The 25,785-nt window shown below is 43.5% G+C and overlaps 1 protein-coding gene and 1 long non-coding RNA gene across 21 annotated transcripts in view; one reads left to right on the top strand and one right to left on the bottom strand.

Moving 5' to 3' along the window:
* Positions 1-25,785, bottom strand: part of pleca (plectin a) — a 126,664-nt gene that overhangs the window by 33,786 nt on the left and 67,093 nt on the right. For 5 of the 20 annotated variants that reach the window (XM_023803869.2, XM_072705574.1, XM_023803873.2 and 2 more), the window contains 6 exons: positions 10,911-10,972; positions 4,407-4,421; positions 3,049-3,138; positions 2,224-2,259; positions 1,172-1,249; positions 843-935 (listed from right to left, as the gene is read on the bottom strand). In XM_023803869.2, the coding sequence (XP_023659637.2) occupies positions 843-935; positions 1,172-1,249; positions 2,224-2,259; positions 3,049-3,138; positions 4,407-4,421; positions 10,911-10,972 (374 nt within the window). Of the gene's footprint in view, positions 1-842; positions 936-1,171; positions 1,250-2,223; positions 2,260-3,048; positions 3,139-4,406; positions 4,422-10,910; positions 10,973-13,729; positions 14,020-23,179; positions 23,320-25,785 lie in introns of those variants that run through there. The other 15 variants (XM_072705573.1, XM_072705579.1, XM_072705580.1 and 12 more) reach the window with 8 other exon arrangements.
* LOC111839702 (uncharacterized) lies at positions 23,643-25,537 on the top strand. The gene is made up of 2 exons (XR_002837167.2): positions 23,643-23,781; positions 24,174-25,537. It is a non-coding gene; the product is annotated as an uncharacterized lncRNA (long non-coding RNA).

Raw genomic sequence — 25,785 nt, 5'->3', positions numbered from 1 at the left:
ACCAAGAGCAGCCCCCACCCCCCACCAGAAACCAGAAAACCACCGACTGCACGCACGCACTGTGACTCACCAGCACCCTAGGGCCTTAACTATCTTTGGGAAAATGTACGCAAATGCAAATTTCCCTCCTCACTGGAAAATGCCCATTGCTTTAACTTCTCCCTTGTGACATGTTGCATAGGCCAGGAAAAACCGTTTCTACTTTCTTGCTGTGCTGTTAGAGTTCCTACTGATGGTTTCCAAAGGCGGCCAACATGTGATATTTCAGATTAGCCTTAAAACTGCAGTAGTTTCTTCCAAGTTTTAGCAGATAACATGCCACAATAAGCTCAACTCCGCAAATGTTCCCAAAGTTCCAAAAATCTGCCATATCACTGAGTGATCTGTTGAGAGATTCATGGTACACAATCAAATAAATAACAGGAAAGGAAAGGTCTGAGGGCTGGTCTATAAACACACACACAGGACTACCATTCTTGCAAGTCAATCTGCTGAAAAAATTAAAGCTAATTTTGCACAGGGGCCAGAAATGGCCGCAGGGCTTGGCAGGGATGGCTGTTACAGGGGTGTGGTGCAGCTCCTGCATCCTTGTCCCTGTTGTCAGGAAATGCTGACTCACCCAATGGGAGGCAGCTGTATCCAACATTCTCAACTTTACAACGGGCAAAGTAAAGGAAGAAAAAATTTGGTACGTTCTCTAAGCTGAGTGTTGAAAATTTAGTGTAATACCTTGCAAAAAGTGAATAATGCAAGAAAATCTTTTGCCATGAGAGTTTGCATGAACAATGAGGAGAAGAAGAACATTAAGTGGAACTAAAGGTGGCGGAGACAGAGTCTGGCACCTGGAAGTGAAGGATGATGGTCCATATGAGCCCGAGGGTCAGCTTGGGGTTGCCATCGGCAATGTCATCATTCCTTATGTTCACCAGCTTGACCTGTGAGTAAGACAGGCACTTAATCCCTGAGACACTACACATGACATGGCAGCGAGTAGCAGCACGTAACGTAAGGGTATGCGTTTGAGTAAGGACACTGTCACTTTAAAAGACTACCTGACTAGCAATGTTCTGTTCAGACTTCTCAATAGCTAAACGCTTGAGAACAAGCTGATTCCTTACATCCTGTATCGGACTCTCGGGTGGGGCGTCACTGCACTTGAAGCACACCATACCTGTCGGTGTTTAAGGAAGTCCAGTGCAATCTGCACGTTCTGCAGTTTGTGGAAGCGCATGCGGCCTTTCTCTCGGGGCTGCGGAGAGAGCAGAGGGGGAAAGGTGAGGTGAGGTAGAGGGATGGAGCTCTGCAGGCATTAAGGGCAGAATTCCCAGATTGTGGGGGGGGGGTATGCTGCTTGGGCATGGCATGAACACAGCCCTGCAGGTGGGTAACAGGAGAGCCTGACCTTCCCAGACAAAAGAGGGAGAGGAACGAATACAGCGAGGTTTCTGCTGTTTTTGTCTTCAAGTTTCTTGGAAGAATGAAGTTATGGCTAAAATATGCATTTTTCCCCTTAGAAACTCCTAGCTGTTCCTCTCTATACAGCCATATACCAAACCACAGTACACCTCATTCTAAAACCTATTAATCTACAGGTTACTTTTAGTTGAGATAAAAACTGTCCTAATCATTCATGTACAATGTACCCTTAAAGAAAAGATCCACCAAAATCCACACCCAATATCACCTGACTTATCTTTGCGCTATATGTAACTGTACAGACGTGGCACAGCACATGCACTACCTCAGCCAATCACAAGATGAACTGCACTATGAGTCGAGCACAGATTGGCTTGCTGTGAATGATGCCGTGACCTCAGTTATGGCTTTATGCTGTTTCTGATGGAAAGACAGATGACAAACCATGGCCAAAGTGGGGTAAATGGCCAAAAGAACAGGAAGAACATGGAAGGTTTAGCTTATATTTTTTATATAAGTGAAAAGAGTCTTTGTGATCTTTTTTAGAATTTTATCATAAAACTAAACTAACGGGCATTTTCTCTACAATGACAAGAAAGCAAGGTAATACTCTGGGTGACCCTCTTTGCCAGAACGAGTCATAAAGACTCATTCTAGATATTTTTATTGCGTTCTTATAACTTCATGTTGTTCAGAAATTAAAATAAGAAAATGTACATGTGACGGTACAGAGTGACATCATGCTCAGCTCAGCCAATGGAAGTGACCCATGCCATGCCAATGAGCTCAAGATTCAGACCCACTCACCAACCGCAAGTTCCTGATAACGTCACGCTCCCGCGGCTAGCCCAGTAAGAACAGTGTAAGAGAGGGGGCAAGGGTGAGAGGGGCAACAGGGTGGGAGGGACAACATGGCGGAGGGGGCAACAGGGTGGAAGGGGCAACAGAGTGGAGGGGGCAACAGGGTGGAAGGGGCAACAGAGTGGAAGGGGCAACAGGGTGGAGGGGGCAACAGGGTGGAGGGGGCAACAGAGTGGAGGGGGCAACAGGGCAGGAGGGACAACAGAGTGGAGGGGGCAACAGAGTGGAGGGGGCAACAGGGCAGGAGGGACAAGAGGGTGGAGGGGGCAACAGGGTGGAGGGGGCAACAGGGCAGGAGGGACAACAGGGTGGAGGGGGCAACAGGGTGGAGAGGACAATAGGGTGGGAGGGGCGACATGGTGGGGCAACAGGGCAGAGAGGGCAACAGACCGGAGGGGGCAACAGGTCAGTGAAAAGGCCAGCAAACAAGAGGCAGAAAGGGAAAATAAGGAGTTAAAAGTACACACAACACACAGAATGAAGGGAAAAAAGTTAATGTGTTAATGAAACAAAGCCAGGTACTCAAAGGTACCGTAATAAAAAATAATCAAGCATATGTTCTGCATATTTGCCTACTACTCATAGGTTTTTAACAATCCCTGGGAACAACTCATGCACTATAAACCCAGTGCTTTAGTGTTGCAGGCAGTGTCGCTCATTCTTAAGAAGTATAAGCAGCAGCCTGGTGCAGAGGTGGGAAGGGGAGGCCGGGGAGGCCGAGGAGGGTGGGAGCTGAGGCTCGTGCTGCCGCAGCCCCCGGGCTCCACTCACCAGCGTCTCCCCAGACAGCACCTCCAGCAGGGAGATGAGGTTGTGTCCATCTCGGAGGTCTTCGTACAGGTCAGAAATATGCCGCTGAGCCTATAAGGGAAAGAGATGGTTATGGGGTTTGTACCACCACTGATGCAGACTTAAACAGCGTGTTACGGGTGCACACTGCAAATTAATGCATACACTGCAGCCACCTAAGCTTGTTTAGCATGTATTAATACAAAAGACTAATAAGCAGAAAGACAAAAACCCTGCGTCAGTTTCTAGATGTCATCATGTAGAGTCAAAGGCAGGGCACCGGGACTGGGACGGCATAAACGCTGCCGCTGGGGGCCAGCGGCAGGAGCAGACTGTCCTCAGTCAAGCCAAACGCTCTTGGAATGACTCGCTGGCTGTACATGGCTATACTTGCAAAGTATGCGGTTATTGAACTGTGGCTATTAGAACAGGGGGCAAAGGATCGTTAAGAAGTTAAGGAACTTAAAAGCAGTTTTGAGCATAGCAGCTAAAACAGGAATTCAGGGCTGACAAAGACGTATGAGCTGAACGTGCCGCCTGCACAGGCAGCCCCTGTAACCTCTGGTTCTTATGGAAGGATTTATAACCAGTGGGGTGTCATCTGCACTTAACACAGACTTTTGGGTCCACTGTAAATTCCTCTGTTAAAGACAATACCAGTGCTGCAAGTAAAGCAAATGGTTGTGTTATCATAGAGAGGAAGAGTGGTTTCTGTCTTTGCCTGAAAATCATATGCAAAACCAGCAGGGTACACTCTCTGTAGGGACGCCGTAACTCGGAACAAACTACTGAAAGGCCGTGTCAGTCTGAACACAACAGAGGCTCCATTTTCGCTTCATGATTTTCAAAAGCACATATGGCACTCAAAAGACTTAAAAGACGTTCATTGTAGCATAATCTGAAATGTACAAAACTCTCTCTCTCCTCTAGTGAGAAGTGAAACATTCAATTTGTGACCAAGGTTAGCAATTGAACAGAAAATAACAAGGCACACAAAGACTAGAATTCTATTCTGTAGCATTGAGGATACAACAGTGTTACATCAAGACTGAAAAAATCACACAGTCCTTGTGACCAGTTCTTTCCCATAATGCCTCAATGCTTCTTATGAATTAAACCACTGAAACATAGCATATTTGTATAATGGTATGTTTTTCTTAGTGGGTCAAATGGAACTTAGTTAAAGGGGCATTTGAGCACCTGAGGAAGCAGGCAAAGAGAGACAGAGACGAGGCACTGGAGGGGCCCGTACAGAACCCACAGAACCCAGCGGGGGGCATGCAGATGAGAATGCGAGCCATTCAGCGCTCTGTGCAGTCCTGCACACAGAGGTCACCTACCTCAGCTCTCCAGTGCTTCGGGGAGAAGAAATGAACGAGAGAATGGAGGAAAGATGAAGAGACAGAGGTATATGCAAAGAGAAAAACAGAAAATGGATGTTACACATGGAGTGGAAGTGAAACAAAAGAATGAGAAAATCAACAAGATAGCAGATGCAAAATAAATACGTTTTAAAAAAATAATAAAAAAAATCTGATAAATATGAATGGAGCAGCATGGGCTGGACAGCATGACAACCTCCCACCTCCAGGGCGGGGGCTTTGGATCCCGTCCCTGACTTTGTCCCCATTCCTCCCACAGTCTGAAAACAGCAGCTGTGTGAATTGGTCTTAAATTGTGCTTAATGTACGTTGGTATGAGAGTTTATGCCCTGCAATGGACTGGCATCCAATCAGGGTGTCTCACACCATGTGCCCTGCAAGGGACAAGCACCCAATCAGAGTGTCCCATGCCTTGTGTCCTGCAATGGACAGGCATCCAATCAGAGTGTCCCATGCCTTGTATTTCCAAGAAGAAGCTCCAGACTTACCCCTGAATCATGGAAGTTGGATGAATGGATAGATGGATAATAAATGCTCTTATGATGTAATAAAAAAATACACTTAAACTGCATGACACTGCATTATTTCCCATTCTTATATTCCTTTTTACTGGTTCTCATTGTAAACAGAGCTTTATAGTCCATAGAAGTAATTTGTCTTTCACTACTGGGGACACAGACACATGTACCAGGTGTAGGTTCAGAGGTAACTGGTGTACCAAAGGGTTGATTTTACTGCCTTAACTACCTTTAATAACATTTCGTAATACATGGTGGCTTAGTGGGTAGAACCACGAATCCCACCGCTGCTCTGTTGGCGGCAGCTGACTTGTTCTACCCAGAAGGGCTTAACTGGTGACTTTAAATTGCCTGTAGCGTGTGAATGTGCCCCCCCCCCCCACAAATCCCTGAACAAAAAAGGTGGCTGAAAGATCAATGGATGTCTCTTAATGAAAGTTTGTTAAATTGGTCACTTAATCAACATCAGTCTACTGGTTACCTGGGACCCAGTCAGAAGACTGCATATGCCTGCTCACGGCCACCATAATGCAATCACAAATAATGGGGACAAATTTCATCAATATTTCCAAGTGATTTAATTAGTATTTCCCAGGATAAGGCTAAACTGAATAAATTGTCCCATTAGACAGAAAGCATGATTTTGCTTTCAAGAACCACATGATCTTGGAATTATGCTGTTTTTTCCCCAATGTAAAATATTCAAAGGAAATATATTAATGGTGAGCAAAGAGAGTAAAAGCTGCATCATCCTGGAGCCATAAGTATATTTATACCTGTATATACCATGTGCTTTAATGAAAAAAAATAGAAATTTAGAGTAGTTGGGAAAGATTATTATATTTATGTCAAATGTCCACACATTAGCAGTGTGGACCAAGGTCTGATAGCATCTGTTTTCACTGCTCGTGCTCAAATGCCTTCATACCAGTGCAAAGACACTTGATTAAGGCCGACAGCTCTGACTGCGAGGGCACAGTGCCCAGCCAAATACAGGGACCCAGTGCCGAAAACGGTCCAAAAAACCCAGGGCTGGCAAGCAGTGATCCAGGAGGTTCCAGACAAGAGAGACATCCCTTACAAAAAAAGGGCTGCACTTTTCTGCAAGGCCTCAGGATCACTGGTCTCTGTGTGCTGAATGAATCCTCCAGATAACCTTACTGAACACACACAATATGCAGTATGCAAGATAAAGACAGAGAGAGGAAGAAGAAAAAGAAAAGGACACTTTAGACGTAGAGCTCCTAAGCACCGTAGGTGATTCTGTATGCAGCTTAGTGCCTAATTTAAAGATCGCACTTCAACTGGGATTAGAAGCCGAGTCAAAAATAATGGGCAGCCAGTCTGCATTGTCAAAAAGCACTTTGATAAGTCAAGAGTTTCTCCCAGGAGAGTGTAGCTGTTGACTCCAAAGGATGATGGATGACTGGATGAAAGGAGCAGGCCCTTACTTTTGTAAAACACTTGCTCCTCTACTTTTCAGCATGTTTCCATTGTGAGAGCCCCACAGGGGACTGTGCTACAAGTGACTGCACTGGGCAGGAATAAAGCAGGATTGAAAGGGAATGAAACAAAGTTCTGCCTCCCTATTGACTCCAATGGAAAGATAAATCCGTCACTGAATATTACCCACTGCCAGCACAACTCGGGTAGATTTAGGAGAGATTATGTTGCTTCCACCAGACAAGAGTTTGGTTTATAGCTCCAAACTCCCAAAGCACACAATAACAAGGGGGCACTATTACAATCTAATTTATTAGCTGATACCTCAATCCAAAGTCACTTGCAAGTTCTTTCCTAATTCTACAGCTGTATATTTTTACATTTTTACTGGAGCAGTTCAGGTTACCTTCCTTTCTCAAGGGTATTACAGTCAGTCTCCTGGATTTGAACCAGCCATGTCCATGACCACGAAGGGACGGTTTAAACCACCTCATTGATTTTTCAGCTTGTATCCCAGAGACTCAATACTTCTGTTTTGTTCATTATGATGATTTTTATACCATAACTAGTGTTAACTGGCTGATTGGACAATTGGGCTTATGACATATTTACTCAAACACAACAAAAACTCATCTGTCAAATAGTGCTCAGTCCGATATTGTCCAAGGGGGAGGTTAGGAATACATATTTGTCTGGCTTGGTCATAAGCCTAAGATTTATGTGATAGAAGCAATTCAGCGAGTTAAAAATTCCTGCTCATTCCTCCAGAACTGAAGAGCCATGGTGTCTGTAACCCAGATGTGCTACCGTCTGTCTGGCTCTGGGACCCAGGAATCTGGTGCTTAAATCTGGAGCAGAAAAACCAAGCCCAGATGTGGGAACCTTACTTTCTCACGAAAAACAAACTGCAGCAAATCATCGTAAGGGTAGCTCAGTAATGAATGTAAACCGCTGAAGGATGGCACTTGTATAGGCAGGATAAAATGACCTTCTGACAAAGCTGAAGGTGAAGCTGGCAGTAAAAACAAGTCCTCATCAAGTCATGTTTACACTAAAGCTGCAGTTACCAGAGTACTGTAAGTGTTTATGCTCTCACTGAATGGATTTGGCAGACTCTATACCAGCCCTCTACCATCTGCCCTGGAGGATAACCACCCTGCCTCAATCTTTCACCTCTAACTGTCCTTAAAGATGCTGTGATAATTGAGAGAGGAATAAAAGAAAACAAACAGGTTTAAGTCCACGTATCTGAAAAGTTGTACTCATTGGAAAATTAATACTTCAGAAGACATACTGTGCACCCTTTCCCTGAATAACATATATTAAGGGTATACTTTATACTTAATACTTTTTAGAAAATCACATCAATTTAGTTTGCATGCAAAACAGTTTCAAAATGCATCTCAGTGAAGCAAGAGGTTAACTAGACTATAAACAGCTATGAGTATAAGCCAAAAATTACACTTGGATTCTAAAGACTTTGGATCCAAAATATAATATTCAGTAAGAGTAACTTAACACTATAAATAAGACAAAGCATTTCTCTCATTTTAATTTGGCAGGACAGTGACAAAAGTGGCTTCCTGGCTTCTCGCCTAGAAAAAAACAACAAAAACAAGGAGGTGATATATAAAGGAGGTCAAATTTAAAGGAGCACTGCTGTCTGGCCTGCTATGGACTGTAGCCCAGAGCCCTCTGCTGCCTGGGTTAGCCCCCAGCCCCCCTGCAAGACGGAAGCACTTCATAGCAGAATATGGACATTTACTTTTGAGCTGAAATACTCTGCTTTCTGATTGGATATAAAAATGAGAGTGGGCAGGACTGAGGAGAATATGACGGCACTGCCTGCTATTGTGTAAAAGCAGACATGCCTTACAATTCTACAGCATCAAATGTAGATACCATGATTTGCAACAGTTTGCTGTGGAACATCCTCTCAAACAACCTAAATATAATTTTAAAAAACATTTTAATTAAAAGTAGAATAAACCACCAACGAGGGGCTGCGGTACATGGGACCACAGGCTAATTAAAATCATGACTCACAGAGCTGCCATTCAGTGGTTTGTGCTCAGTCAAAGAAAAGGCTGGAACACATGTGGTACCACGACAGGGCTGGAAACACTGCCGACAATAAAAATACTACACAGGGACACTGCCAGAAACTTCAGGTAATCTATAAAAATTAATTACAATTAAACGGCTATTTAGCAATCAGAAAATATTAAGATACATATTACTTTGAGAAGTATTTTGCAAACCACAGAGGGAAAATGTTTGCTGCACATAAAGTGAATGGTTTAAATACTAGAACTTGTGGCCATAAGTGGAAATTAGCAGGAGAACATTTTAAAATTAATTTGAGGAAGCACTTCTTTACACAGCGTGTAGTTAGAGTATGGAATAGTCTTCCTGTTAGTGTAACGCAAGCTAAAACCCTGGGTTCCTTTAAGTCAGAGTTAGATAAGATTTTAAGAACTCTGAGCTATTAGTTAAGTTCTCCCCAAACAAGCTTGATGGGCCGAATGGCCTCCTCTCATTTGTAAGTAAGTAAGTAAGTAAGTAAATAAATAAAATCTGAAATCCCTGCCTGAGGAAAGTACAGACTACTGTACGTAAGTCTGACCTTTTCAAAGCTTCTTTATAAATTTGCCCAAGTTCAAGCTGCTTGGGGTAGTTTATGGACAGTCAGTGAACAGACAGCATTCAGGCCAGTAGGGGGCAGTATGTAGGCCATGTAAAACTGTCCTGCTCCTGAAAGGTACGCTTCTTCCCCCAGCTGTAAGCGCTCAGCAAACCAAACAGGTTTTTTCGCCCGTTGTTTCCCTTTGAAGCTGTGCTTGGCTGCAGGGATGGTGTTGCTCGGGTGATGTGGGTCAGATGGGACATTTTCACTCTAAATGCGACACTTAAACCCAAATGTCTGAAGAAGGCGGACTGCCATGGTCTTGCAGGATCCTGTGAGCTTTCACAAACCCTATGCTGGCTTTGAGCTTGTTTATTTTGAGAAACAGCTCCTACCATACTGTTGCGTTTAAGAATCTGAAAACATTCAGTCTTAATCTTCAGTCTTAGAACTGTATATATTTATGGTTCCACAAATATATTTTTCCCCTTTCAAAGGTTTTTGGAATTGTTAGTCTCTTTGAAAGTCCAAATGAAACCCATAATCGTCAAGGGAAAGTGCCTCTCTGTCGGTGAGAGTGGCTTTGCGCTCGCCACTGCTTTCCACAGCCTGCCTGGCGGCTGTTCGTGCTACATGCCAGGAAAAAATCCATCCGTCCATATTTTTCACCAGCAAAACACTGGCAACATGCTTTGAGAAAAAAAAAACAGATTTGGGGAAAAAAAACTGCTTGCACAAACTTTTAGTTTATGGCAAACCTAAACGTGCCTAGTATTATTTCATCCCCAATTTAATGTCTTACATTTTGTTTTTCCAAATTAATATGCATAATCTTAACATTATCAGGCAGAAACGCAATGTAACACATCTAGCAGTGCAAACAAGCAAACATGACTGTTAAATTAAGTTTATTTTATATATATTCCCTACCCCACCAAACAGCAGGCCAAAACTATAACAGCTATAACAAGTGAATTGGGTTCAGTGAATTGGCTATGCTTTTCAAATGTCTGGCCAGTAACATAGTAGAATGACAAGTCTCACTGAACTCTCCATTAGTACGGGGTAACCCTCATTGATTACAGAAAACACTATGCTCAGAAAACACTAAGCCCACTGCCAAATAGCTCAGCTGACAAAGATGGAGGAGGGGAGGTCCTAAAAGTATGGTTTACAATGCAAAATGCCAAGTGAAAATGGCATTTGGTTACATCTAGGAGGTTTCAGAAAGTTTATGGCAGGAAAGCTGTCGCGCAACACTGAAAGGGACCCTTCAGGACTCAGACCGAGGTGGCCATTGTAATGCGGCCAGGAAAACCTTCTACTGGCAAATAGAATGAGATAGTGAAGTTACAAGTCAAGAACAATAAAGCCATCACATTATTATGCGAACTGCCCTTCTGTATAGAAAACAAAAGGCATGTGATCAGAGTGATTCAGTCAGCATAATGCTGTCATAAAAAACCATGTTTTATCCAATAACACAATTTTGTTGATATATCAAAAACACTTTCAGGTATGTCAGCCCCACTTTATCCTTATCGGTTGTTAATCTCTATTTTGCCACGTACTTAATCCTTCTCTTTTAAATATGAAGATCTTTGAGAGGTCATTTCCTGAGGCTGCATGACCGTAACACACTGCTGAGGAAGTCAAGCTTATGTAATCAGTGATCAGCAACAGGTGTGTGACTGGAGCCATATAAACACACAGCTAAGGGTCTTTGGTATGATGGTATCACGTGGGAACTGTCCACCGTAGGGTAAAGGGACATGCGATGATATGAGCTCCGTTGGATAGTGCAGGTAATCGAGAGAGACTGAACATTAATGTTGAACTGGGTGGCATCAGCTGAGGAAGGCGATGCGACTCTACCTTCATCAAGTGCTTGTTGACCCATTTTGTGAAGGTCTTCTTCTGCACCCTGTCTCGTTCATCTGTGGGAAACACAAGGAAGAATGGCATGGTCAGCAAGAGATACAGCATTCTCCTCTGTGACAGCGCCCAGTTTCGGAACAGCCAAGAAGAAGGACATTATCTATATGCAGACAGACAAATTGGCTAAATAGGACATACATGAAGCAACAGAGCAAAGATTAAACTAATGGATGCTGTGGACTGAAGTAAAAATCTCTCTGAATGAATATCATCACCATCTCAGATGTTGTAATGCCTGTGACCATTTAGGGCAGAAATAAAAATGGTAAATTAAAAAAAATAAAGACTAAAATCAGCTTTCATATCCTAAACGCTATGCATTCTTGCCTGAACACACTTTGTGAAATGCACCCTTACAACAACAATGAAGCAATTACATCACAATGGTTATGGCAGGTAGTGGCCTCAGCCAAAGGCACTGGGGCACTTCAGCAGCCCCTGATTTACCAACAGCACACGACGATCCAGTAACCAGCTAAACCTGTTAAAACTCCAAATAGTAGTATTTCTGTGAACTATTTCAGTGAAGCACACAGTTACCCCACAACCTGTGCAAACACAAACACACACACGCACGATTGCATGCACACACACGCATTGCAGTGCCAGCCCAGGACTGTAGGAGTTTTAGGGGTCACCCCTGCACCGCTTGCTTTACTCGTGTTTTATCATTTGTGCAAAGTGCGAGTTGGTGGCTGATTCTTGGAGAGCCCTCTCAGACCCACATTAAAATAGGTTGTCTGAAACGTTTCGTCAGCCAGAGAGATACAAGCACATGCCTCAGAAGACTGCATATGCCTGCTCAAGGCCACCATAACGAAATCACATATAATGGGGATAAATTTCATCAATATTTCAAGTGATTTAATTAGTATTTTCCAGGATGCAGCTAAATTGAATAAATTGTCCCATTAGACACAAAGCATGATTTTGCTTTCAAGATCAACATGATCTTGGAATTATGCTGTTTTTTTCCAATAGGAACTATATCAAGGGTGAACAAAGAGAATAAAGGCTGCATCATCCTGGAGCCATAAGTATATTTATGCTCCAAGACAATTTAACAGCTCCACATCCTCAAAATTGAAGAAAATGTATGTAACTTAACTGAAACAGCTTTCACAGTGTGCCCCAGCATCGAAATGGGGCACTCACACGATCCACAGGAGAGGGACAAACAAAACTAGCGCTTGCCAATGGGGTGCCCAGGCGAGCGTCAACGCTGGCGCCCCCTGGCTGAGGCAAAATGAATTGACCGGCAAGGCTGAGCCCCCTCAGAAGTTAGTACCCTAGGCGGCCGCCTATGTCACCTTTAGGACTAACTAGCCTTAGGGACAAACATCAGCATGAGTTTCTTACATCAATCACAATTACAGACAATCTCATAACCATGGAGGACATCACAGGCATGCAGAAGGACACAAATATGGAAACAACCAGGCCAATATATACAGCAGAGTTAATACGCCATCAGGAGCACAGACTGAACATACCACTGGTCAGCCTGGGCGAGGGGCTCTGCATGTGGTATTAGGCTCGCATGATTGGGGGAAGGGGAGCAATCAGAGATTTCGATTGGTCAGCTTTCTCATTCATGGAAAAGCATAAGTTTACAGTATAATGCCTTACATGCCCAAACTGACCAATCAGAATGTCAATAAAAAAAGGTTTTTGTGATTGGCTGAATACTTCTCGGGTGGGCGCAAGGAAAATCTGAGAGGGCAATGCCCCTCCTCCCCTCAGACTCGGCAATAGTGTTTAACCAGAAATGCTCCAGTAAAATATCCAGCTGTATAAATAGATAGAATTCTTTGTGAGAAAAATAGCTGAGCAATAAAACAATAATAAATCAAAGTTCCAATGGCTTAAATTTTAATTTCACCCTAAAGAAATCTGATTTACACAGCATACAGCAATGACCACTTAAACCACAAAAGCAAACATCTCTACTTGAAACACCAGCCAGCAACATAAATCAATGGTAAAAACTGAGCCGCTGGTCTTTTTTAACTACTGTACCAGTCTAATTTAAAACAGAACACCACAGGAGAACGGGGGCCCTCTCCCAGAGTAACCATCTGCAGATAACACCAAAAGTGGTCACACATACTGGATTTCATTACACGTCCTTCAATTTCCAACCATTTACTAGTTATGCAAGGTAAGGTTGATAATCCCTGATTCCTGCACTATGTTTTCTTTTTGCAATAATTTATATTCAGAAAATAAGGACATTTTTACAGAGAAAAGAAACAGTTCAATTTCTTCAATTCTATTTTTTTTATTTATTTTTAAAGGGTTAAAAGTTAGACACAGTTTTAGACATATACTGAAATACTTTCTCATTGTGTGCATGTTTACAAATAAACCAATACAATTCAGTATTAAATTCATCCATATGTTACTGCCTTGATGATGCAAAGTTTTGATTGGCTGTGCTGCGTTCCATCAGCACAGCAGGTAGCCAATAGGGAACATTAGAGTCATGTTTAAGGGCTTCCCCCTCTATTAGCCTCAATGAATAGCTGTGTGGGGTAACAGAATGGTTGCATAAATAATTTGAACATAGAGAAAAAAGTCTTTTCACACAAAAACTAGGTTAAAAAAAACATTAAGATGTAATATGCACAGCAACATACGTATAGACGGTCACTTTTCCAGATAGAACTTAATCACATAAAATCACTATAGCCACAGCTGTAAAGTCAGCCACTTTTCTAGCTTTAATGAACCATAAAACTATATTGCAAGGGTACCTTTCCTCTCATCTGTCGCCTTCAGCATCATCTGATAATATCCTTCATCCAAGGGACCTTTGTCTTGCCCCAGACTGTTGGCAGAAGGGCTCCTGTATCTCTGCTGTGAAGACATCCTGTCCCCCGAACGCAGTGACACATTCACTTCCTAAAAGTGCTTCTTTCTCTCTGCTCAGCGTCCTGCTTGTTTAGCATCTAAGTCGTCGCTGCTTGTGAAACAGCACGACCATGAAGTCATGTGGTGTACTGAAGAAGCAGCTTCTGGTCCAGCTCAGCCTATAATTTCACTCTCTCTCTCTCTCTCTCTCTCTCTCTCCCCTCCTGCTCTCTCTCTCTCTCCTGCTTTGCGTCTCCCTCTTCTGTCACTATTTTTGCCCCTTTTGCTGCCAAATAGCACCTAAAAGCTACAGTTCAATCTCAGCCTGCCCCCAGGCCCCAGCCAGGCCTGCTCTGGGCTGTGACTGACGCTCTTCCCCGGCTAGATGTCCCTCACTGTGGCTTGTCGTGCCAGCAGTGGACACACTATAAGCTAGCCAAAGGTGGCATCGTAGCCAGCGGGGGGTGTAGCAAATGCAAACAGGGCAGCCGGAGGAAGTATGTCCTCACCAACCAATAAACAGTTCCTAAAAAAGAGCCAGACTCCTGTGTTTTTGTGCAGTTATAGATGACTTTTCTACTCCACATCAACACACCTACGGCTGCCACAATATAGGACCAATGAAGATCCATTAAAAAAAAAAACAGTATAGCTCCTCTATGCAACTCAGTTTCCTTTTTCTTTATATGACACTAATTTTAAATTCATTTATATTATCATTTATTGTGCGCTACCTCTTAGGTACATATTAGGACGAAGAGCCCGAGGACCTCACGCAGTTGGAAATTCACAAAATCCAGAAGCTAAAAATAATGGCTTAATTATTACAGGAAAGACAGGTTGTTAAACCAGGGAATAGTGGAAATCTATCATCATCTGTTCTGCAAGGCAACAAGATTTCAATAAACCCCTTTGTTAATGGGCCCTGGGGCTCAAAACGTCCTCAAAAGTCCAACGTGCGTCACCATCCAGCATGCAGCAATGGTAGCTAGGGATCTGTCTTTGTCTTACTTGAGAAACACATCTGGCTGATGGAACTGAGAAATGAAAATCAGCGAAACCTGTCGAGCCACGTTGACCACAGCAGCTGACGAACCAAAGGGGATGTAAAAAGCGATTGGCTGAGGAAGGCCGTATGAAAGCAGACGGAGGCTCAGTGCACTAACATCATCACAAAGCTTAGGGTCTCATATCACCTATTGTTGTTACTTCCTCCACTTTGGACCACTCACCAGATAACATCTAAATTCTAAATAGCATAAATTATATTGTATTCCCATTGTACTGACCACATTTGTTCCTAAAAACACCACTAAAATGCATTTCACACTTCATAGCACGGATCCTATACAGTAGCTGCTCGTTATGGTGTTCTACAGTCGCTGTAATGGGAAGAATGAACTTCAAACAGGACCACATGCAGGACCCCTGGAACTCAAATACAAAATGGGTTTTGTCTCCCGGTGCCTCACATTCATTCATAAAATGGACTGAAAGCGGAAGAATCGCTGAGTCTCTAGTTTGGGCCGAGTGGGTTCTTTTGGACGAGGCCATCACAGTCAATGCTACTAACAGGAATGGAAGTTATACAGTCATTTTACCTCAAATTTCCTTAGGAGCGATTTCCTGCCTTTCAGTTGCGGTGAGGGATGGACAAAAATAAAACTTAAGTAAGAGGAAAAGAAATAATGTTTCAGCTGAAAGCCAGAAGTGCAACGTCAATGCTGTGGGTGAACCTGGGATGGATGTTCCAGGGGTCACAATGGAAACGTCACGAAACTGCCTTTGGGCAGCTAGAAAACAACCACCACTAAAAAGCTAGATATTAAAAAGGACAGATGGACAGAAACACAGATAAACAGATGAAACATTTGAACAGGAAGTTACTTGCTCTTTCATTTAGTGTAAACCCTATACTTTCCTTCCACACTCAGTGTAAGGCCAAGTTGCATGTAATGCTACCAAGTACATACAAGCTAGACACCTGCTCAGGAGTCTGGTGTTGTAATGAGAAACTCAGCGGGATCTCCCAGCATTCCACATGGGACCAGCAGCCTGCGCTGGGGTCCCAGCACAATGACTCATTGTGCTTCACGGTGCCGATTCTGTTTTCTCAGACAGGCGCTCCGCAAGCAGCACGTCTAGGTGGCCAGCAAGGCTGCATATCTGCCTCCTACCTGAAACATGTAAACGAGCTACAGCCACCATTAAAGCTGCTCACCAAAGACCTACAAATAATGGCTACAGGAGGCTGGAGGTCACATACACTTCTGGGGCCAGGTTTTTAACAAGGACCCCTGTGAAGAATTCCTGTCTAATGAACATCTGCAATTCATTCATTTTTAAAACTTATCTGAAGAGCATGTTACAGGTAAACTTCTGTTCTGAAGATTTAAGAACAAATGTCCCTTTTCTTAATACCACGATAAAGGTGTAAACCGCAGCAGTAACAATGTTTTACAACAGGCTCAGCACGTGTCAGTCTCAGGTCAGGGAGTTACCAGCGTGGCAAAGATTTATGGAGGTTAGTCAGCATTTAAAAACGCAGAATTGTGAAAATGAACAGCCCTTTTCATTTCTCTCCTCCACATCACCGAATAAAGTATCATCCAGGACTGCTGAGTCCTGCGATGTGCAGTGCACATGCTCGTGAGCAGACACGGTGCACATGCGCGTGAGCAGACACGTTGCACATGCGCGTGAGCAGACACGGTGCACATGCGCGTGAGCAGACACGGTGCACATGCGCGTGAGCAGACACGGTGCACATGCGCGTGAGCAGACACGGTGCCCCATCGCAGCTGCAGACGCCCCTCGCAGTCAGGAGAACAGGCATCATCACGGCACTGTCCCTCCTCACCATTTTCACACGCTAAATTCAGCCAGTTCTAAGCTCATCACCCGACCAGTCGCACTCTCCTGAGTTCAATAGCATTTACCTGCATAGCATATGGAGTCTATCACCTTCCTCCTGATTTAATATTCATTTCTAAACTTGAAGTGCAACTGTTGCTTTTTTACAAACAGTAATAATCTGACGTATCCTGGAGTGACGGCTGTATTTAATTGTTTACCCCCACTCCACCCCCCCCATGACTGTGACTCATGCTGTTATTAGAATATATATATATATATATATATATATATATATATATATATATATATATATATATATATATATATATATAGACATCCCATAAAAATAGGCAAATGGAACATAAGTGATAAATGTGTTCTCCCAGACTGCGTGCTACATACCAGGAGGTGCCATGAAGTTCTTGTGTTCCAGCTAAGAGCCGAGTGCCTCCTCACATCTCTACTTGCCATAGGGGCCTGTTTGTATGCTGACCTAAATGCATTCACACGTGAGGAATCTGAAATGTTCCCCAGGTGTTAAGGCACACAGCGTGTGGACAGCAAACCTTCTCTGGTGAAGAGTTTGTTACGGACAACAAGGGTTTGACTTTTTAAAGTGCTTCTTAATGGTGGTTAATCCCCTGAACACTGGCCTGCATGTCTTAACTAAGTCAAGCTAGAGGACGTATCATACACCTTTCAGAATAAATATAGAGCAGTTATTCTGAGTCCTGATCTTGGCTAGACGTAGTCAGTTCAAGGTTTTCCCTCTTTCTTTAAACCAGTTACTCTTTCTAAACCGAGAGTGATGTTAGAGTGGTGTAAATAAGCCCAGTGGAGCTCTTAAAGTTAATGGCCAGCCCACACTGAGACCGGCCAGGATTAGGACTAAGGATCCTTCATCAAGCAGCTATTAACATCCAAACTTGGGAATAGGCCTGCTATTTATCATGTCACGTTGGCTATTTCTGCTGGGAAGGTGAAAAACCTCACTTGCTAATGCTCTGCCTGAGCCTTCTACGGCTTGTCCAAATTGGCCTGCTGGACTATCCAGCCCTTCCTACCCTGTGTCACTTTTCTCAGAGAGGAAGCCGACAGAAAAAGAGATCAAACCGGCATCAGTTTTACTTTATCGGCCTCCTGGTGGCAGCAGACACGCACTCTAGCAAGTACAACACCCTGATCTGGGGCAGAGAAGGAGGGAACCCTAATGCTCCCTACTAGATAGGCCATACAAGGGAATATGCGTGGTACACGTGAGCAGGGGCGGGATACATAAACATGTGTGTACTCAGTACCGTGCCCTGGGACCAGTGTCAGTAAATCATCACATTGTACAGCACATAAAAAAGAGGAACTGCACTCCTATCCTGGTAAAGAGAGAACAATGGCACCTTGGGCGGAGCATCCAAATCCGGTCTGGATTAATGGCACTACCAAAGCAGACATGCATGGCATTCAGACAGCTCATCAATGTCTGTTTGCAGACACTGCTTTGCAACATTGTTTTCAGACTAAACACAATGCACTGGCCCAGTTCTCTCAGACAGTCATGGTACTCTTTTCATTTAATCAGAATGTGTTTGAGAATAAATCCATATGCATAGAATCAGTTTGATAAATTACCTCCCCCTGCTGGTTACAGTGCCACACTCCAGTTAGGCTACTGTATTGCAATAGAGTAGGACTGAAATAACTGTAGTGGCAGTGGTAGAGCCGTTGAGAGGGGTGGCATCAGCTCTCATCAATCACCCAATCAGATTGGCCTCCAATGTATCACCCCCCCCCCCTTTGAGTGATATCAATCAGAGAACACTGAGCACAGTTTTCCAGAATTAACATATGTGATGTAACAATAATTTTAGTAGCTCCCCGAAGTGCAGATGCATCACAACCATTATTACTATGTAATATCTAAATAAATATGTAATTTTCTTACTTTGTGCAATTAGAAATCAGCGACACCCTTCATTTTGCCAATTTTACTGAAAATCATCTAGAAGTCCTTGTCTGCTGGACAGCTGGATTTGGATTCTACACTCATAGTACCCACCAAGTCATAAATCAAGTTATAAACATATGGCGTGCCAGTTAAATACTTGAGTATGAGTAAAACTGAAACGTGAGAAGGTTTCCATGACAACGACCCAAACACACAGACAGAAGCTGGCAGACCACGCAGACTGACACTGTATTTTTAGACCCAGAGTAAAACCCACAGGAGGAATGAACTGCCAGCTATTTCCTTTCTGTGACAAAGGTGTAGTCCCATCATATTTGACTCATACAAGTCTCTAAGAGCTTGCTACTAAGTTTCCTGCATTTTATTGAGAATTAATATCAATTACTTACACAATTAGTACAAAGCAGCTGACATATACACTATATGTGCTCACGATGAGAACATGGTCACGAAAGTGAAGATAAACAGAAAATATGCAGCCTTTAAAATATTTTACGATTTCTTTTTTATGCCAATGTTACAATCATAAATGCACCCATAGCAGGACCAACAACAAGTAAATATGCCCTGCAGAAGCAGTCCTACAGCTCCCATTGTGGGCTGATATATCCCTTTATTACATCTTCCAGATGTGAACAAAATAGCGTCTGGTTTTTGGCAGTCAGTTTGTATTCACGTGGTGCTTTAACACAGAAATCCCACCCCCAAGAAAAGAGCCGTTTTTTCAGTCTTAAGAGGAAGTTTACATGTCTCTAATGTCACTGGAGGCGCTCCAGGTGCACACGCTGATATACTACAGCTTATTACAAAGTGCCAAATTGGATGCAAGACAGCAGTAGGTAATGAAAATATCATACATATGATGCCAAATCTACCACGCAAGGGTTGCATGCAAAGACCACGTCAGAAGCAGGGAGAACAGGCAAAAATAGGGCCGTTTTAAGAAATATCTTTAAAAATTGATGCCTTAGGATAATTCAACAAAACTTGTCTTCTTTTAATAAGTAGAAGGTTCCTTCGAAAAAGAACTGGTAGAAACAACTTGAAGTTTTATTTTTTTAATAAATACAGAGTAGGCGCAAAACAATGCTATGCGCACAGTATATCCCAGCATTTATTTAAATGTAAAGTAAAGCAGTATCGTTTGCTATAGAAGGCACAAACTTCGCAGCCGAGTAGGTCATCGCAATACTTCAGTAGTTTCATGGCCGATTCCAGATGCTAACATCTAAAGGGTTAAAGCAGCAAAAGTCTGACACCCGCCTTTCCCAGACTCCACCTTCCACGTCCATACTCACCTGCGCAGCACATTTTACCCACCAAAAGTGCGCTTCTTTCTTGCAAGCTCATCTCGATCACATAACTAGCCCGTTCATAAAAAAGGTCCTGATTAAAGATGTCATACCGACGCTTCCCTCCGGGAGGCGCAGCAGAATTGCCCGCCATCTCCTAAAGATACAGTAGCGTAAGAAAACTCCAGGCTCGCGCGCCGATTCCTTCGTGGGGCGGCGTGCATATGGGAGGGCAGCCGGTCTCGCGGCAGCGTTTTGTTTTTCCCGAATCTGTTCGTTATTACTAGAGAGGGGAAAAAACACGGAGCTGGATCCGGTTTCAGATGTTGTAATTTCTTCGCATTTGAATGCCCTGCCTTTTCTCCTTCGGGCGCAGACACGCTGCGCACCCTCCCTCTCGTGTCGCCGCCGATCGCACCGAACGCTATTTTTATTTGCGCTGAAACGCGAGCTCTTCGACCAGCCTGACTTAACCTCAGGGTTTGATCTTTGTGTCTGAACAGCCACCACGGGCGAGGTTTCCCGTGTGATCAAAGGCTACCTTCATCATGTTACTCCAATAGACACATAATCCACCTAACGTAATGGGTACATTAATATAAACGTAACCGTAGCACATAGTAATGGTTATAATTATATAGAATGTCTAAATAATTATTTGTATATAAATTTTATGCACAGCACACACACATTTATATTATATAAAAGGTTTTTCGTGAATTTTTAAGGCTTTAAACATATCACAGAGATGCGAGTTCTTTGAGTACATTGAATTTCAGTGTCTAGTTCAAGAATCTAGTTTTTCCAGATGAAATTTCACATGTAAAACCTGCCACACCTGGATTCCATGTTATATACGGGTACATGGGTGCAACCAAGATATTTTAAATATTTTAAAAGACACGCCTCCCTGCCCTGGCCTGGGTGTTTCCTATATTTACATAACATGCTTATTACTACGATGCAAACCTCAAACACCTTTTATTAAATAATAAACATATACTTAAGCATATGATACAAGCGATACAGTACAGTGTTAACTTTTGACTATTAGAGTACTTGCGAACTTTGTCTGCATATTAAAGATGCAGCATTTATTAATTATTCACGCATAATTAATGTATGACAATAAAAAGTATTCACGGACCTCGTCTGACCAGCTTTTGTTATCGTAATCCTGCATTTTTCTTATATTGTCATTCAGGTTTAACTTCCTTCATTACGTGTTTGTAATATTTAAAGAATCCAGCGGTACCAAGTCTCTTTGCCAGGAGATTCTTGTCTCAACGGACATAAACAGAGAATATATATTTCCGTAAAGTCAGTGTGCTGCCTTTCCCGAAACACGTAACAGGCGTTTGTATTGCTAGGGGACTGAGCATGGAGCAAAAACTACTGATCCATTAATCGTATTAGTGCTCTTACAGTTTTTGCACATTTGCCATTGAGTTTCTTTGGATCTCATTTTTGAATGGGAGGTCCAATCGATAAATTATAGAATAAATTCGAATATACTGTATATATATATTTTTTCATAATTACTAGTTTTTTTCTGCCTTAACAGCAAAGTTTTGAACAGCATCAAAACTGCTAAAGAGGAACAGCCATCTAATGTGAACAAAGTGTTTGACATAATAAAATCTTGGGGAAAAAACAATGGACTAAAGACTCACTCCTCAAGAAAAGTCAAAGGGATTGGAACTGCATTATGCTCCAGCATACAATACAAAATGAAATCACTTCCAATGGCAGAAAAAAAGAACATTCTGGATTATAAATAAGAGGAACTAGCAGTGTTTCAGAAACACTGAGTCACCAAACAAAACGTAGCAATATAAAGATATCTCCCACCAAGCACACTTGGAGCAAAGCCTGCCAGATACCTGCTAAACATCTGGCCTCCAGGCAACGTTTGAAGGAATGTCAGATATTTAAAGGTGAAGCGGCCGGGAGTCAAGCTTTGGCAACCATTTTTAACAAGGAGAAGTTCTTCTGTTTTGTTTTTCCTTTATTAAGCATCTGCTTTTAGGGTGTGGCAGCAGACTCCATTATCCATCGCGTGAAGCTGTCACACGGCATTCAGAAGCCTCCACCATAAAGGATTAACCTGCTGAGCAGAGAGATGGGATGGAACACAAGTTCACGAGCTCAACCATTATGGGCTTCAAAACAAAATACATCAAACAAACTTCCCAGGCCTAATCCTCACACATAGGCAACGCAGCTTAATGGTTACATGTTACTTGTCAAGCTTTCTGATACCCCAAAATACAGCCTGTCTGCCTTGCCTGTACATTAATTTGGACAAAAACAGATTCTAAATAAATATAGGTAAATATACAGTAATTTGGCTTATTTACACACTGGCCCGCTAATTCTAAGAATTCACACTACTATATACACTAATCTTGATTTAATTAGTAAATCTTGATTTACTAATTATTTCCAACAGAAAATGTCAGATGCATTGTAATAAAGTTCATAAAATCATAGTCCTGAGGCCAAGCCACAGAAATATCAAAGTAGAAAAGTGCTCCTATACCACCATCTCTCCCACTTCTCAACACATGGCCTGACATTTACTAGTCAAATCATATCCTTCAGGACTTTGACTGAATGGCTTACAACAGAGGAACTGTATACCCTTCAGGTGTGGTAACCACGGGCAACAGTCAACAATAGAACACATTTGACCAAACATTTGCTCATATCTATTATATACTTTTAACCTTGACAGCTCTACTTGCTCTTCTATTAAAACAGGTGCAGTACAACAGGGTGTGCTTTTGTACTCGTAAAAGCACATGGCTCCTGTGTTGTTTGCCAATTTACCTAGAGTCTGTGTTTTTAAGGGGACATCACTCACGCAATCGCTGTAATGACGCTTATAATACATAAGCAGAGTTTCCCTTTGTGAAGTTCAACCAGGGGGAAAATGTTAAGCAGCCAGCACGTTAAGCAGTGTTATGTGGAGTAATGAAACTCCTTCCAAACAATCCAACAAAACTGGAACTTAAACAGTTAACCCCACACACAGTGGGTATCAACAGGAAAGCTGGGAGGGAGTAGAGAGAGAGAGAGAGAATTGCGTGCAGAGTGAAGTGTTGAGAAACAAAGTGAGCTGAGGAGCAGCGAGACACGACAGCTGTAATACACCACAGACTATTAAACCGCCGATTCGGTCCTGCTTCTAAGAGCGTAAGTACACCCCCACACGGCAAAATCCTCCGCTGCGCCCTTACCTTCCACCGCCTGCCTCCTGCGTTTCTTCCACTGCCAGACAGCAAGCAGGGTGATGGCATGCCCCAGAACCACCAGGCTGGGGAACGCACTTTCTAGGGTATTCGCCGACATGGGGACTACAGCTCAGCGGGTCGTGTTGCCGGCACGGACAGGTGGGCGGGGAGCAGCGGGAGGTGAGGATGGAGGAGGAGGGGGGAGCAGGGGTGTGGCGCCGGTCTGGGCTTTTAAGTTCTGAAGGCTATCCTTCTGTCGCCTCAGGACCGAGGCTGAGGAGCTGCCTCTCTCGCTGGTTCCGTCCCTCGGGTTACTCTCTGGCAGGCAGAACCTGTCCGGCCACCTCCCCCGCCCCCAGGGGCCCTCCCTCCTGACTCCGTTCCCCCACCTTTTCCTGTTTCTGTTTGGCTGGCGACGACGGCACAGCGGCACACGGATGCCAGTCGAGCTTCAGGCGGCTCGCGGTCGCCGTAGCGGGCCGGGCATCTCTTCTTTCCGAGGCAGAAGGCGTCGGCTTCAGTTCGGCCGGGCAGATTTAATAAAACATGAGGCTTCCCTTCGTCATGCGCAGTGTCTCGGCCTCGGAGAGGCAGCCCCTGTCACCGCAGTAAGTACGATTCCGCAGATTCTCTCAAACACTACTTGCCTGTTGGTTCCTAAAACACTTTCCCTGGCAAGACTCTTGTCAACACCATCCTTCATTACTTCTTTCTAAATGTATTTCTTGTTGAGCAGACTTTTAGTCTATTTTTGTCTGTCTCTGTCTCTCTCTCTCTCACTCAGTTTGTAAACCTAATTCTTCCCATATGCCTAAGCTCTATTCCCACTCTTTGTGATTCCCTTGAAAATCTTCACAGACCTCCTCGCCTTTTCGTTGTTTTGTGCAGATGTTCAGTTACGTCCATTTCACTGTCTGTCTTCCACTGACTGAATGTAGCGTCTTTTTTTAAAAACCTTTATCGGGACAAAGCACACGGTATAAATGTACTGTATTTGCAGCCTTGTTCTTTAAAGAGCTCGTGACAGCAGCCCGGTGGCGGATGCCTGAGAGAGAGCGGATCCCAAAAGGAGAATGACGTACAGCCCATCACACGCTTGGCCCTGTTGCCAAAACTGCACGAGTCAACAGTTCACCACCCTCTCTTTCTAGTGTAAAAAATGTTTAAATATTTACATAAGTGTATCATTTACCATTTCACCCAGCATAGCGATGTCTTATTTTATCTAGATATTCCCTGGATACATTTCCTTGTATTAGATATTTCCTATCTTTTATCTTTCTGCCCATGACCTTGTTTAATCTGCTAAACTTAGCCGAGAGAGAGAGAGAGCGAAACAGAGTCACAGTTTCTGTAAAGTCACCCTTATGACCAGGCAAACAGTCACACCACACCTTCAACAGCTGCAGGACTATAGACACGTGGAGCACCTGCACAAGCGCAAAGGACAGTGCAGACAAACCCCAGCTGCAGAACCATAGACATGTGGAGCACCTGCACATGAGCAAAGGACAGTGCAGACAAACCCCAGCTGCAGGACCATAGACATGTGGAGCACCTGCACATGCGCAAAGGACAGTGCAGACAAGCCCCAGCTGCAGAATCTGTTTCTGACAATGTTAGCGAGGGAGATGAAAAGCTGATTTTATCAGCTACAGCCCAAACCACTGCGAGTTGTCTAGTGGGCAGAAGAGTGTAGAGCACATAAGTTCTTCTTGCCTGACAGAAACACCTGAGGCAGACTGGAAGGTCTGATTCTGAAGCAGAGGAACGTGGGCCTGGACTTGTAGCAGTGTAGAGATGTGACAGAAAGGGGACAGTGCTGGGTATCTCAGCTCTACCTACCATCTCCCTGACCGCTATGAGACGGCACTTTCCCTATAAACGTACCACGTATGGCACTTTTCTTGTGTCCCGGCTTGCAATTAATGCACGGCTTATTAAAGTCACAAATAAGCACAAATACAATGGTGTAAGGCCAGAAGAGCAGAAACTGAAATTACCAGGCTGCATATACTGTAAGTCTGGCTGCAGCACAAGTTCAAGAGATGGGGAAGACAGATTGAATGACCATGAAATAAAGATGGACAGGACAGATGGACGGCTCAGGATATAGAGACAATGCAGGCCACACCCACACAGGTACAGAGATCAGGTAATGCTGCACCACACCCATTTCAGGAATGCCTTTAGGAAAAATGGCAGCTTAAAGATCAAACGCTTTCCCACGTACACCTGCCTAATTGTTGTGCATGTGACATTTTTCTTAAATTTTCCATATTCCATGTAGCACCAATCCCTTGATATACCAAGTTATATTTTCACAAATAAAGTCTCAGAACATACCCAAGGGTGAATGTGGAAGTCACTGAGTGAAATGTTTTTTCTTTCTGGTTCCATAATGTCTGTGAGCACAGCTGCCTGGTGTTTCAGTGACCCAGTGGTCTCAGAGCAGCCCTGTGCCCCTCCCAGGTCCAGCTGTGCTAGAAGCTCCATGCTGCTGTGCAGGATCACGTCACACGCCTTTGTACCTCATGGAAGTGGCAGAGCTACATCACATTGCCCCACCGCTGAAAACACATCCCTCCGAAAATGAGAAAAGCATATGTGTA

This window comes from Paramormyrops kingsleyae, chromosome 23 (genome assembly GCF_048594095.1).
Source record: "Paramormyrops kingsleyae isolate MSU_618 chromosome 23, PKINGS_0.4, whole genome shotgun sequence".
Taxonomy (NCBI): domain Eukaryota; kingdom Metazoa; phylum Chordata; class Actinopteri; order Osteoglossiformes; family Mormyridae; genus Paramormyrops; species Paramormyrops kingsleyae.
Note: the sequence above shows the minus strand (reverse complement) of the source record. Positions and strands in the feature narration are given on the sequence as shown.